The sequence below is a fragment of the Pogona vitticeps genome, chromosome 2, assembly GCF_051106095.1.
Source record: "Pogona vitticeps strain Pit_001003342236 chromosome 2, PviZW2.1, whole genome shotgun sequence".
In the NCBI taxonomy this organism is placed as follows: domain Eukaryota; kingdom Metazoa; phylum Chordata; class Lepidosauria; order Squamata; family Agamidae; genus Pogona; species Pogona vitticeps.
The window spans coordinates 97453555-97467406 of NC_135784.1; the positions used below are offsets into that span (position 1 = coordinate 97453555).

Below are 13852 nucleotides of genomic sequence, written 5' to 3' on the forward strand. Positions count from 1 at the left end.
TCTGTCTCTTTGCAGCCTGCAAAAAAGAAGCAGAGAGCACAAGTCATTGAGTTCTTCATTGATGTTGCTCGCGAGTGCTTTAACATTGGGAATTTTAACTCTCTGATGGCAATCATATGTAAGTATACTAGACTTATTTCCATAAATTGTCATCAATATATACATGAGGTTCTGTTTCCTAAATTCCTCCCTGCCCCAATTCTTCTTGTTCTTCACCTTCAGCGGGCATGAACATGAGTCCAGTTTCCCGGTTAAAGAAGACCTGGTCAAAAGTGAAAACAGCCAAGTTTTTTATTCTTGAGGTAAAATGTTGAGAATTGTCTATTTGCTACTAATATTTTTGTGCATTTATTTAGGCTGACTATTAACAGTACAGTAAGTGAATACAATCTTTCTGTCTGATTTAGGGAGGCAAACACACTTAAATAGCTGAAAATGCCCTCATGGATGAAAACCTAGGGTTGAGCTATATCATATGTCATAAGGCTAAATCCAACCTTAATTCTGTGTTGATCACATACATTGATATGAATGAGACTTAATTTGATTCTAATTTAAATCCCATTGATTTCAGTGGATCTACTGGCATTGGATTTAAGCTGTTACATACAGATCAGGAGCCCTGGAGTGTGCATGAATTTTCACATGGCAATTGGTCATGTCTCCCCACTTTTTAGTCTCCCCACTAAAAAGTATTCCCATTTCTTTTTAAGTCTCCCCACTTCTTTTAAATATAAATTTTATGTTAAAAATTATAAATTTTACTTTTAACATATTAAAAATAAATTAAATACCATATTTGCCGGCATATAAGATGACTGGGCGTATAAGATACCCCCCCCAACATTTCCACTCGAAATATAGAGTTTGCATATTTCTGAAGGGAAATTGTGGGAGTTTAGAAAGATAAAAGAGTGACACCAATGTGATTTGCTTTCATCAGCCATACAGGATTTAACGAAGGCAGCCATCTATGCCACCTTGAGCGTATTAAAGGAGAGGCGGGGCACAAAGGTAACCAACTTTTTGAAGGCCTGTTCCATAGTCTTACAAGTGACAGGGCGGCCAGGTTCTGCTGCGGCGCCGGCAGTGGCTGCCTGGGGCTCTGCCCGGGCCCACCCTGGAAGTTCATGGCCGGCGAGGAGGGCGAGGAGAAGGGGAAGTGGCTGGGTGGGTGGCGGCAGCAGAGGAGGAGGAGGGGAAGTGGCCGGGCGGGCAGTGGAGGAGGAGGAGGAAGAGGGGAAGCGGCTCTCCGGCGGCGAGCGGGCAGCGGGCTCAGTGGCACAGGGCGGCGGGCAGCCCGGTGGTGGGCTCTGGCTGCTCAGGCATGGCCAGCTCTGCTTCCGTCCCTCCGTCTGGACCAACCGCCTGCCTGCCTGCCTGCCCGTCCACCCGCCCGCCCGCCTGCTTTCCTCCCCAGCTGGCACGGCCCCGCATCACTCACTCAACGGTGGTGGCGGCTCCTTCTGAAGTGCACCCGGTGTATAAGACAACACACACACACCAGTTGGAGGCATGTTTTTCAGGGCAAAAAAGTCATCTTATGTGCCGGCAAATACGGTAAATCCCAGGGAAGAGGTTGAAGCCACCTATATCGTGCCCAATGATACCATTATTTTTTGACAGGGACCATCCAAGCTTATCTTACTGTGTTAAAAGGAGCCCTTAATCTTCATCTGCCCTGATGGAACCATTTGTTTGAATTGATAGCAGATTAGACTTACATATTAAGGGAAAGTCACTGGAATTGACTGTGGCAATAAAGAAAATTATTGGACAGGACAAGTTACCTTAGGCAGCAGAGCATAAAGGATGGCAAAGTGGCCTCCCACCTATGACAGCCACTGTTGTGAAGACTCTCACTCTCCGGGTCCCAAATGCTTGGCTTTGAAGGGGTTCCTCAGGCCAAATCATGGGGCCTCTGTAGGTCACTTTCCCTTCCTTCCTCTGCCTTGCTCTCAGAGTTAAACGGGAAGCAGATGGTGGCTGCAATACCACCTCCATGCCTCCTTTCCTGTTTGGTGAGATGGGCGCTAAGGTGCTCCTCCTCTGTATAGAGTTTTGGTTATAGGTTGGCCCTCCCTTTTAGTATATCATGACCTGGACACAACTATCTCCCTGTTAGTTTAACTATTTTAGAACCCTATTCAAGTGGTGTTTTTTTTTAAGGTGTATATTTGAAAGCACAATTAGGGAGAGTTTTAGCCCCATCTTGCCTGTTGCTGTCTTCACCTGAAGAAGGAAAGTCTCAAGAGGAGACTTTAGTCTGCTGCCTTTCCATGCAAGGTGGTTTTTCGAGACCTCCAAGTATATGCAGTAGAATAGTTCCTGTTCAGACAGTTCTACTCCCTGTAGAGAGAGTCACAGCCAAGGCTATTAGGATGAGCTGCAATGGTCACTGGGCCCACTTTGGCCACAGAAATGGCACCCTTAAATATTGGTGGCAAAGGGTAGGAGGGGACAATTTCCCTATTTGTTGCCAAATCTCAGTGGCAAAGCTCTGGAACCATTTGGAGCAAGTAAAATTCCTGGTATAAATATTTTTCACTTAAGTGCTATCCAAATATGGCAGCATATTTTTCCATCATGTTTAGAAGGCTGCAAAAATGACCTTAAGGGCTAAGTGATAACAGAAAGGCTGTAGGCACAACATGCAGCAACCAGAACTGAGCAGTTAGTGTGATACACATGACTTTACATGTACACAAACTGAGTAGAAGCTGCCATTTGTTGAGTACTACCCTAGCAACAACAAATGAAATAATAATCATCTACAAAAATAAAGTAAAACAAAACAAATCATCTGGAGGCATTCTTAGAAGAAAGCTTGCAGAAATCCACATAAATGGATTGATCAAATTTGAAATATAAAATGTTATTTCCAGAAAAGATGAAGATAAGCAATGGACCTGTAAAGGACATGCTGAATAGTTTCTGTACCATTTCATCCATAGCATTTACCTATTATCTTTGAAACATAGAAACTTTGTGATGCAAAGGTTATCCAGATCTGTTCTGAATTGATCACTTATGTATGGACTTTCTCCCCTTACATTTAGCATCAAATGGACCCTACTGGTAATTTTTATAACTACAGAACTGCACTAAGAGGAGCTGCCCATCGGTCCTTAACAGCACACAGCAACAGGGAAAAGGTATTTTGTTAATTTAACTTTTATTAATATTACATGATGAGTGGCAATTTTGACTAAACAGTGAGAAGGAACTTCCTGCCAGTAATAGTTGACAATAAAACAGATTGCCTTGGAGGTGGTGGATTCTCTTTCAGTGGAAATATTTAAGTAAAAATTGGATGACCGCCTGTCAGAGTTGAGTTAGAGGTGGATATCCTGCTTCTGCAGGGAGTGGGGTTTGATTACCCCTGGGGCTTCTTTCGAGTCCTGTTTCAAATCTATAATTACATGAAAGTTGTTTATAGTTTCTTAGGTACAGATGGGCAAACCAACTGAGTTTCATTCTGCTCACTTGATTTTATATCCTGTAGTGACTATGTGGATTGTATGGAGTATCTTTTTGAGAGTGAGGCCAGTATAATGTTAATAGTGTGATAAGATTTTATTTTTCAGAGGCTGAAAACTACTTTCTTTTTTATCTGAATGTATAACACAATAGTGCTGTGAAAATGTTTGTGTGATCAATCCAGATTCTAATAAGGTGTACTCACATTTCATAACCAATTTGCAGTCATCAAGTCTTCATTTCAGTCATATTTTAAGCTCACTTTGAATTAAATTCAATGAGATGTTAGAAGTGCATTTGTTGAAAGTGTAGTTATCATTCATTGCTGGTCTCATACCAAAGTATCTCATTGCCTTTTTGAAGTATATTTATAACATAGGTGTTTGTTGGTGTTTATTTTTTTTTTATGCCTTACACTTTTTAAAAAAGGAATTAAACTTTACATGTATGGTATAGCGGACAGAATGTCAGACTCAACCTGGGACCGAATCGCTGCTCAGCTCTGGAAACTCACTGGGAATGGCACCAGTAAAACTCACTGAATATCTGGCAGAGCCTGAAAACCTTGTTAGGGATGTGATAAATCATATGTTACTTGATGGCACATAACACACATCAGTTTATTAAACTAAGCAGTTCCTGAACATGCCTTCCCCCCACACCACACACACACAAAACCACAAAAATTAAAAGTCAGCATTGATATTTTAGTTTATGAATTGCTTTGGGAAGTTCCAGATACAGATACACAGAGACTATGTATACAGAATACATTCTACTTGAATGCAAGTATGTATTGCATCATTGAGAAGATTTTTTTTCAGACAAGTGAAAGAGATGAATGTTACTGACTATCTGATTTAGCTTACAAATTTTAGGGCATTTAAGCAGCCAGAGACTGCTGCTCACAGAAGACTGCACATTCAATATGTCCTGCATTTCAGTGGACGTTTATCAGAAAGTACTGTAACTATATGAATTTCGTTGTATGGGTATACTGTGTATATACTTACAATGACAATAAATTATATTATTATTATATTATATTATTATTATTATATGGAAATTTTAATTTAGGGCAATAGACAACAGAAGCTGAACAGGAAACACATAATGTTGTTCGGTCAGTTCTGTACCTCCTGACAAAATATGTATTCTCTAGAGGTGAAGAAACACTCCTCTACAATTCTGCGTGGTTCTTGTCATTGTTTACTAGTTTATTTATTTACATAGTGATATCCTGCTTCTTTATTTATATTCCCAGAGCAGCTAACAAAGTAGTAAGAAAGGAGAAAAATGAAAGGTAAAAGAACACAGAATCACAGAAAGGCTGAAATCCTGTTGTGCAGCTTCATGTACACAACCATGATGATCTTATTATCAGTGGCAACTTCCTACTGAATAAAGGCAATCTTGAGGTGCACACTAACACACAAAATGACAAAGTTGCATGCACCCCATAATCTCCAAACAAAGCCTTTTATCTGTGGTGTCGTCATCATTGTGCATGTGGAGCTGCACAACAGAGTTTCAGCCAATAAATCATGTAAGTAAACACAACGTATAAAATTGTGTTGCAAAAGTTATAGTCAGCAGATCAAGGAATAGGGTTGTATCCAGTGTTGGATGGGGTTGCACCCCCTCTAAAAACACAAGTGTGCAGCTTGGGGTTGCTCCTGGATTTGTCTCTGAGCCTGGATTGCCAGGTTCCAGTGGTGTCCAGGAGTGCCTTTGCACAAATAAAACTGGTGCGCGAGCTGCATCCATTCCTGAAGAGGTCTGATCTGGCCATGGTGACACTTGCCTTAGTTGCATTCTGGCTGAATTACTGTAACACCAGCTATGTGAGGCTGCCTATGGAAAATGTCAGGGAATTTCATTGGGTCCAAAACACAGCAGCCAAATTGCTAACTGGGGCTGGTCACAAGAATCACATAACACCCCCAGGCTCCATTCTCTCTCTCTCTCTCATTCCATCATGCTGTCTTCCCTATCTAGTCCCATTCACTTCTGTATGGCTCATTAGTCTTCTAAAATACTAGCAAAAAGTTTCATCAATGGCTACTGCATACGTACTTCAGTATGCATGTGCAGCCAGAATTTATACAGTATATATTTTATTATGTAAAACAAATAAGTTTAATATGTTTAAGGCCCCTTATCTTGAAAATAACATTCTCATGTAAATTTAAAAACAGAGCTTGGTATCATCAACATAGTGATGGCCTCATACCCCAAATCTCTGGATGATCTCTCCCAGTGGTGTCTTGCATATATTAATGAGTGGTGGCAGCGAAAATCATTCCTCTGATCAAACAGGCATCTTCACTCTTTGTGGACAGCAGAGATTGCTCGGTGAGGAAGAATACAATTTTATCCTAAATCCCCCCCATCAGTGGATGCCCATAAAAATTTGGTAGTCATTTGCTTTGCTGTAGCAGATCTGCTTACTTGAAGCAAACCTGTAACAGTTACAAAGAGAGTAAAGGGAGGGAGAGAGTCAGATGGAAGGAAGAAAAGGGTCATGTGAATAAAGTATACAAAACCATCTTGTCTAACCCAGCCTTCCCCACAATCCCTTCTATTCACTTGTCTCTGAGATAAGTAAACCTGTTAGTCAAAGCATTTGGAGATAGGAGGCTAGAACTAAAGGAAACCTAGATGAACTTCTGGATAGCTCGGTGGCTTAGGCATCTGGCTGTGGAACCAGAGGTTGGGAGTTCAGTTCCCGTCTGTGCCTCCTTGACAGGGTCTAGACTCAGTGATCCATAGGGTCCTTTCCAGCTCTGCAGTTCTAAGATTATAACATTTTCTGGGTTATTAATATCCACTATGGACAGTCTCAGTTTAAAAAGGCAGAGTATCATGTCAACTAAAGTCTTGTGTGTCAAGCAGCAGCTTCTGAACCTGAGTTAAATGTAGCAAAATACATATCCTTCAATAGTGTGTTAAGCCTAGTTGGTATTCAAGTCCAAATAGCAATGTGTTAAAGTGATTAAAAATGGACTAGGAAGACCTGAGTTAAAATTTCACCTGGCTGTGAAGTTCCCTAGGTGAATTCACCTTAAGCCAATCATACTTTCTCAGCTTGACCTACTCCTCATGATTGCTACGATGAGAAAATGGGATGGAGAAAAGTATGTGTGCTACTTTGAATTCACTGGAAGAAATTAAGTCAATACTTTTCTGATGGGGCAACTAGCCATAGGAAACTAAGGCCTTCAGGGCACCTTGCTTCATGTGCTCTACTTCACAGTGACAGTAGCACAGTCACAGTCCCTAGGCACCGTGTGCGTCCTGCAGAAGGCCACCAAAGGACCACTGGTACAGCTTGACATGTGTCTCTTGTGGCTGTGTGCAATCAGGGTTCCATTCTAGAGAGAATGGCCTTTGTGTCAGGATTTCCATTTGGGTTATTATCCCCCGTGCTGTAGTTTGTAAGCGTGGAATCACAGGTCATCGTATCTTGTGATAGCTCTGTAACTTCTTGCATCATGTTTGCCTTGATTTCTTTAAGGTTAAGGGTGGAATTCTGATAGGGAGTAATAGCAAAGAGATAGGAGTTAAATGTATTCTTGAGGCTTTCACGGCCGTGATCTGATGGTTGTTGTTGGTTTTTCGGGCTCTTTGGCCATGTTCTGAGGGTTGTTCCTTCGTGTTCTGAAGGTTGTTCCTACTCCAGTCCTCTGAAGGTGCCGGCCACAGAGACTGTCAAAACGCCAGGGAGAACAACCTTCAGAACACGGTCAAAGAGCCCGAAAAACCCACAACAACCATCAGATAGGAGTTAAATCATCTTATGTATCCTAATTGTTCACCACTATGTCCTGCGTGCAGTAGCTTCAAAGAGGACATGCTCCCTGCTGGGACTCTTGCTCCCTCCCTTTCTCTTCTTCTTTTTTATTGGATGCTCAGCACAGAGCTACCATAAATAACTTGAGGACATTTCTTGCCGACACCGGTGGCTTCTCTTTTTGATACTCTTTCCCGGAGTTTTTCCTTTGCTAAAGCTATAGCATGAAGGACTGTGCTTTAGAAGCTACAGTTCTGTTCATTCACAAAAAGGCCTGAGGATATACTTGAAAGATATGCCCATCTGACATACTTATTCTTACTTTAATAGAAAATATATCTCCTATAGGAGAGACAAGACTCTAGGTGAGTCTAAATCTTTATAAGGGAGCTCAATGATCCAGGGCTTTCTGGTTGAAGAGAAGTGCCTCTGTGCTACAGTGGAAGTGAAACTATAGCGAACAGACTTACTTCCTCCAAGCATAACTTATTGTATGTTAACCTAGTCATCTACTAACTTATGTTTATTTTATTTGTTTATTTGAGATCAATTTCACCTTTCTTGCAGAATTACAACTCAAGGCAACTAGATGGGGAGCCAAAGTGGCTTAACTACCCAACAGTTGTACAACTCTCCTGGGCTAAAAATGCCTCTGAGAAAATATTGTCTGTGGAAAGTATACAAATAGAATAGGAGATGGGAAGTGGTATATAAATCTGTATGACATAGGCTATTCAGATTATGAGCATATTCTATCTGTGTGCCTATTCTTGGAGCAGCATCTTAATAAACAAAGAGACACTTTGACCCCAAAGTCAAGGCTGGTCAGGTTATTGAAGTGCAGCGCAAAATTGGCCCTTTGTCAGAGCATACATTGGCCTCTCAATAGATAGTCAAGTGGCTTATTTGTAAACAAATAATATTGAACACTATTGTTCTGTTATGTGCCATCAAGTCATTTCAGACTTTATTTATTTAGCTTATATACTCCCTGATATAGTGAGGACACTAATTACGTAACAGAGAATACAAAACAAATGATAAATACTCTCAATGTCCTTAATAAATTAATAAAACTAAGAATATTTATTTATAAAGCTTATATTATGGCAGCTCTATGAATTACTGACTTCCAAAAGGTCCTGTCATTAACAGTCCTACTTAGGTCTTGCAGAATAAAGGCCATGACTTCCTTTATGAGTCAGTCCATCTCAAGTTAGATCAACTCCTGTCATATTTGGTCTTCCTCTTTTTCTGCTGCCTTCCGCTTTTCCTAGCATTCTTGACTTTTGAAGGGAGTATGTACAAACTTACAATAGCCTCAGTTTAGCCATTTTAGCTTCTGGCAAGAACCATGTGGTTAGTTTGCTAATGTAACGCTTATAAGAGAAATTAATTAGTGTAAGTATTTGTCACTTTATTTGATGCCTCCGGCCTTTACACCAGATAAGGATCAGGTTCAGATGCATACATCTATCTGGGGAAACAAACTTGCAACACAGGTCTAAATCTAACTGTTAGCCCCAACTAGAGTAGATCCATTGGATCAAGTGCTGAATTGTAAAGCAACATTTACATTAATCACATTGATTCTGTGAGTTTACTCTTACTGGGAATAGCAATTAGATTTAGGTCATAAATTGTTGTCTGTCGTTCACTTCATTGAAGTTTCTGCCCTCTGCTTTAGGTGGCATGTCATGATGAATTACAATAAGCAAAATGTCATAGCAAAATGTTTGCTTGTTTACGTTGAATTGTTAATTTTTGTTGCATTCCACTATCTCGTATTCCATGACTTTCCTATCCATTTATAGTTGAATTAATCTGTTTGTTTATGATAATATTCTTGTTGACATAATGATCTTATATTTGCTTTAAAATGCATGCTACTGAAATATTAATAGGCATAAAATGAAACTTTTGAATACATTTAATCTCCATAGAATTACCTAGCTTGTATATAATGAACAAGGAAAAAATGTTCAACATTGCAGTTATTGTAACTTATCTTTCATATCATGTCTCCCCTAGGCCTAGCTAGTATTAGTGTTTCTTCATTGCAATATTGTACATTGAAAAGTTAATCTCTCTTTTCTTCTTGTGAATGAGCTGTTCTTTCATGCACAAAGAACAGAACTGCAGAAATAATAGTTATGTCATCTCTTCACAGATTGTGATCCCATTCTTCAGCCTACTGATCAAAGACATTTACTTTCTGAATGAAGGATGTGCCAACCGCCTTCCAAATGGGCATGTGAACTTTGAAGTAAGTAAAACACAGGTCTTTCTCATGTACAAACATGGCCAGGGGGTTATTTTGGATTGCTTGGCTTTAACATAGACCAAGACTGAATCAAAGAAGAAAAAGAAAAAGATCAATTTCATATAAAATAGAAAGAAAGAAAGAAAGAAAGAAAGAAAGAAAGAAAGAAAGAAAGAAAGAAAGAAAGAAAGAAAGAAAGAAAGAATTGAATGAATGAATGAATGAATTATATTTCAAAGGGCAGGGATGGGGGGGGGGGAAAGAGAGAGAGATTGGGCCCAAAAGAATACCACATGTACATCAGAACTTACCTGTGAATTTCCTAAATTTCAGGTCATTTGAAAAGCTTTGTTTGAGAGCCAAAAGAGTCTCTGAAGAACAATTTAAAATACCACAAGGGGGCATTGTCAAAAACAGAAAATCTTTACTCCTCCCCACATGGAAAATTGCACTCTGACCACCTATAGAGCTCTTTCTTTGAATTCCAATCTTCTCTGCAGCTGTCTTTGGTAGCACCTGATAATTTCAGGTAGTACTGAGCCAGGGCAGTTTGTTTAGTTTGCAGATTTGTTTGGTTTGCTTTTTACTGAACATTTGCTGAATTTGCCTTTTTGGAACCTAAGGGTTAACCAAAACATAATTTACCATCAACATCCAATGTGCATTAAGCATAAGCTCATATTTAGGGGAAAGTGCACAAAAATGATTGAAATATCCTTGGAAAATGTGAAGATTTAGCAAAGTATATTAAACATTTCCCAATAGTTATACATACACATTGTGATACTGGTGATGTGTCCAAAGTCCAATGGAGAAATGAGATGGAACAAAGAAATGTTTTAAAAATGAAAATCTAAGCAAAATTGGATAGAGTGGTTGTTGTGGGTTTATTGGGCTCTTTGGCCATGTTCCGAAGGTTGTTCTTCCTAACGTTTCGCCAGTCTCTGTGGCCGGCATCTTCAGAGGACAGCACTCTGTGCTCTGGCTGTCCTCTGAAGATGCTGGCCACAGAGACTGGCGAAACATTAGAAAGAACAACCTTCAGAACACTGCCAAAGAACCCCAAAAACCCACAACTACCATTAGATCCCGGCAATGAAAGCCTTCACGAAAAAATTGGATAGGATTCACCTGTCTTTAATAAGATTGTGGCAAACAAAAGTCATGGCAACTTTTGTGTTTTTTCTCCTTCCCACTTAAAGAAACCATCCAAAACTGATGCTTGGTAATGATATAAATGTGAATAACGGCAGTAACATCCCTGCCAAGATGCTAGGATGGGACAGGCCATCATCCTATTGATAAAGTTGGGCTGTAACAAATTGCTGGTAGCTGCTATATCTAGTCTCAGTTTGTATCCACACCTGACTGATTCACAAGCTCCTTTGAGAAGAGGGAGAATATGCCTGTATGTTCTCCCTTGAAGAAGAAGAATACATCTGTATAATCTACTTAAGAACAAGAAATGAGAGTGTTCATGTATAGTGGTGACTCTTTTATTTTACAAGTTTAAGCAATATAACTAACTATTCTGTAGGATAAAATATCTGACCGATGGTCTCTGCGAAGCTGTCCTAATTTTTTTCATTCCAAGTGTTGTAGCTAAAGAACAAGCACCTAATCAATTTAATATTAACCTAGAGATGTGTTGGTATTTGTTGATTCTTTGCTATCTATTAACATCTGTGATTGTTTAAGACTGTTTATAGCTATTTAAGGAAGCCTTTGTTTTTGATTCTTTAATTATTCTGTTTTGGATTATCAATTATTTAAATAGGATTACTATGGTTTGTATCTATGACTTTGTATTTTTCATCTCAGTGTATGAATTTTTATGACAGTATTTATGTATATGGCCAAAAATTAATTCATGCAATTCCTTATGATATTTAGCAGGACTGTAGGTATTTCTGTAGTAGGCAATTATTATCTTAGAATCTTAGAACCAGAGAGCTGGAAGGGACCCTATGCGTTACTGAGTCCAGCCCCTGTCAAGGAGGCATTGCAGGGAATTGAACTTCCAACCTCTGACTCCGCAGCCAGGTACCTAAACCACTGAGTTATCCAGTTATTGTTACTGTGTGAAGAAAATAATAGTAAGAGTAAGAAAGATGTAGTGTAGGTTGATAATACATAAGTACTGATTATTATCTGAATAAGATACTAAGTTTGTATTGAGTAGCTGTATAGCTCCTTAAACACTTGAATATATTCAACATAATGGGAAAGCTCCATTGGCAGACTTCTAACTAGTGGAACAGTGGAATGCAGTAGAACTGGATTCCTGCAACATTTCCCTCTCATTCGCCAAAACGGGCTCTTCAGGATTAAAGAATTAAGGAGCTGGTAGACAGCATCTTAAAAAGCAGAGACATCACCTTGCTGACAAAGGTCCGCATAGCCAAAGCTATGGTTATTCCAGTAGCGATGTATGGAAGTGAGAGCTGGATCACAAAGAAGGCTGACCAGCGAAGAATTGATGCTTTTGAACTGTGGTCCTGGAGGAGACTCTTGAGAGTCCCCTGGACTACAAGGAGAACAAACCTATCTATTCTGAAGGAAATCAGCCCTAAGTGCTAACTGGAAGGACAGATCCTGAAGATGAAACTCCAATACTTTGGCCATCTGATGAGAAGAGAAGACTCCCTGGAAAAGACCCTGATGTTGGGAAAGTGAGAAGGCAAGAGGGGAAGGGGACAACAGAGGATGAGATGGTTGGGCAGTGTCATCGAAGCTATCAACATGAATTTGACCAAACTCCAGGAGGCAGCAGGAAGACAGGAGGGCCTGGCATGCTCTGGTCCATGGGGTCACGAAGAGTCGGACACGACTTAGCAACTAAACAACAACAAAGAGAGCACTGTAGGAGGGAAGAATGGGGAATAAAACTGTGACACACAATGGACAGTGCATTTAATATTAGTCGAAGCTATGTATATGAAGGAAGTCTTCAGTAAAGAGCACCAAAGCCAAAGAGTTGCTTGCGTTTTACATGAGAAATGCACATTGTATGACTGACATCCCAGAATATTACTTTAACTGCATATTAAAATATAACAGCTTCATGTTCTTCAGCAAATTAGAGAAACAGAGGGAAAGGTATTCAGGGTAGGTGAGGTGGAATAATTTAAATCATGCTTTTTAAATTACGGTAAATCACACACATTTACAATGGAAGATCTTTGTCAAATATTGTAGCTTTAATGTTCCAGTGATACACTGTTTCCTTTTCATGAGATTTCCCCTTCTTTCTGTTTGCAGAAATTCCTGGAACTGGCTAAACAAGTAGGAGAATTTATAACATGGAAACAAGTAGAATGTCCATTTGAGCGAGACGATAACATCATCCATTACTTACATACTGCACCCATTTTTACGGAAGACGGTGAGAAAGTCCTGTTTTTATGAATGCTGCAGTGCAATGGTTCTCGTCCTTCATCCTTTCAGATGGTCTGGACTTCATCTGCCCGAACCCTTGGCCGTTGGCCATCCTGGTCAGGGCTTCTGGGAGCTCATGTCAAAAATATTTGGAAGGACAAATCTTTCATACCACTGTTAGAATGGTAGCAGGGCTTAGAAAAGTAACTGTAATGATTAAGGTGCAGTACTGCATTCAAACCCTCTGCTCAAGACCTGTGTTCAGTCCTGATGGGCTCAAGTAGCCGGCTCAAAGTTGACGCAGCCTTCCAAGGTCACTAAACTAATTCTCCAGCTCACAGGGGGTGGGACAGTTTGTAGGCTGGATAATTAAATTGTAAACTGTCCAGAGAGTGTTTTAATCACCACGGAGCAATATACAGTGGTGCCTTGCTTGACAATGTTAATTCATTCCAGCGAAATCGCTGTAGAGCAAAAACATCATAAAGCGAAATTAAAAAGCCCATTGAAATGCATTGAAACCCGTTCAATGCGTTCCAGTGGGCTGAAAACTCACCGTCCAGTGAAGATCCTCCATAGAGGTGGCCATTTTCAGGCGCCTGTATAGCAAAAAATGGCTCCTAAAAACAGCCATTTTGTACACCCGGCGACCATTTTGAAACCCGACGATCAGCTGTTTTTAGATCGTCGTAATGCAAAAATCGGTTCCCGAGGCAGGGAACCAATCATCGTGAAGGGGATTTTTCCCATTTAAACCATCGTTTTGCGATCGCTTTTGCGATCACAAAGACCTAATCATCAAGCGATTTCCTCATTAAGTGAGGCAATCGTTAAGCGAGGCACCACTGTATAAGCAGCATACTTTTGCTTTTTGGCCTGGCCATACTGAGTCAGGACTTTGGGCACTCATAGTCCTCTCCTCCACCCCCACCCCAAAA

At 40.2% G+C, this 13852-nt stretch overlaps 1 protein-coding gene across 3 annotated transcripts in view; it reads left to right on the top strand.

The window, feature by feature from the left end:
* Nucleotides 1-13852, top strand: part of RASGEF1C (RasGEF domain family member 1C) — a 112060-nt gene that overhangs the window by 88222 nt on the left and 9986 nt on the right. For all 3 annotated transcript variants that reach the window (XM_020782654.3, XM_072990099.2, XM_072990100.2), the window contains exons 8-12: nucleotides 16-118; nucleotides 223-302; nucleotides 3060-3155; nucleotides 9444-9539; nucleotides 12798-12921. In XM_020782654.3, the coding sequence (XP_020638313.3) occupies nucleotides 16-118; nucleotides 223-302; nucleotides 3060-3155; nucleotides 9444-9539; nucleotides 12798-12921 (499 nt within the window). The remainder of the gene's footprint in view (nucleotides 1-15; nucleotides 119-222; nucleotides 303-3059; nucleotides 3156-9443; nucleotides 9540-12797; nucleotides 12922-13852) is intronic.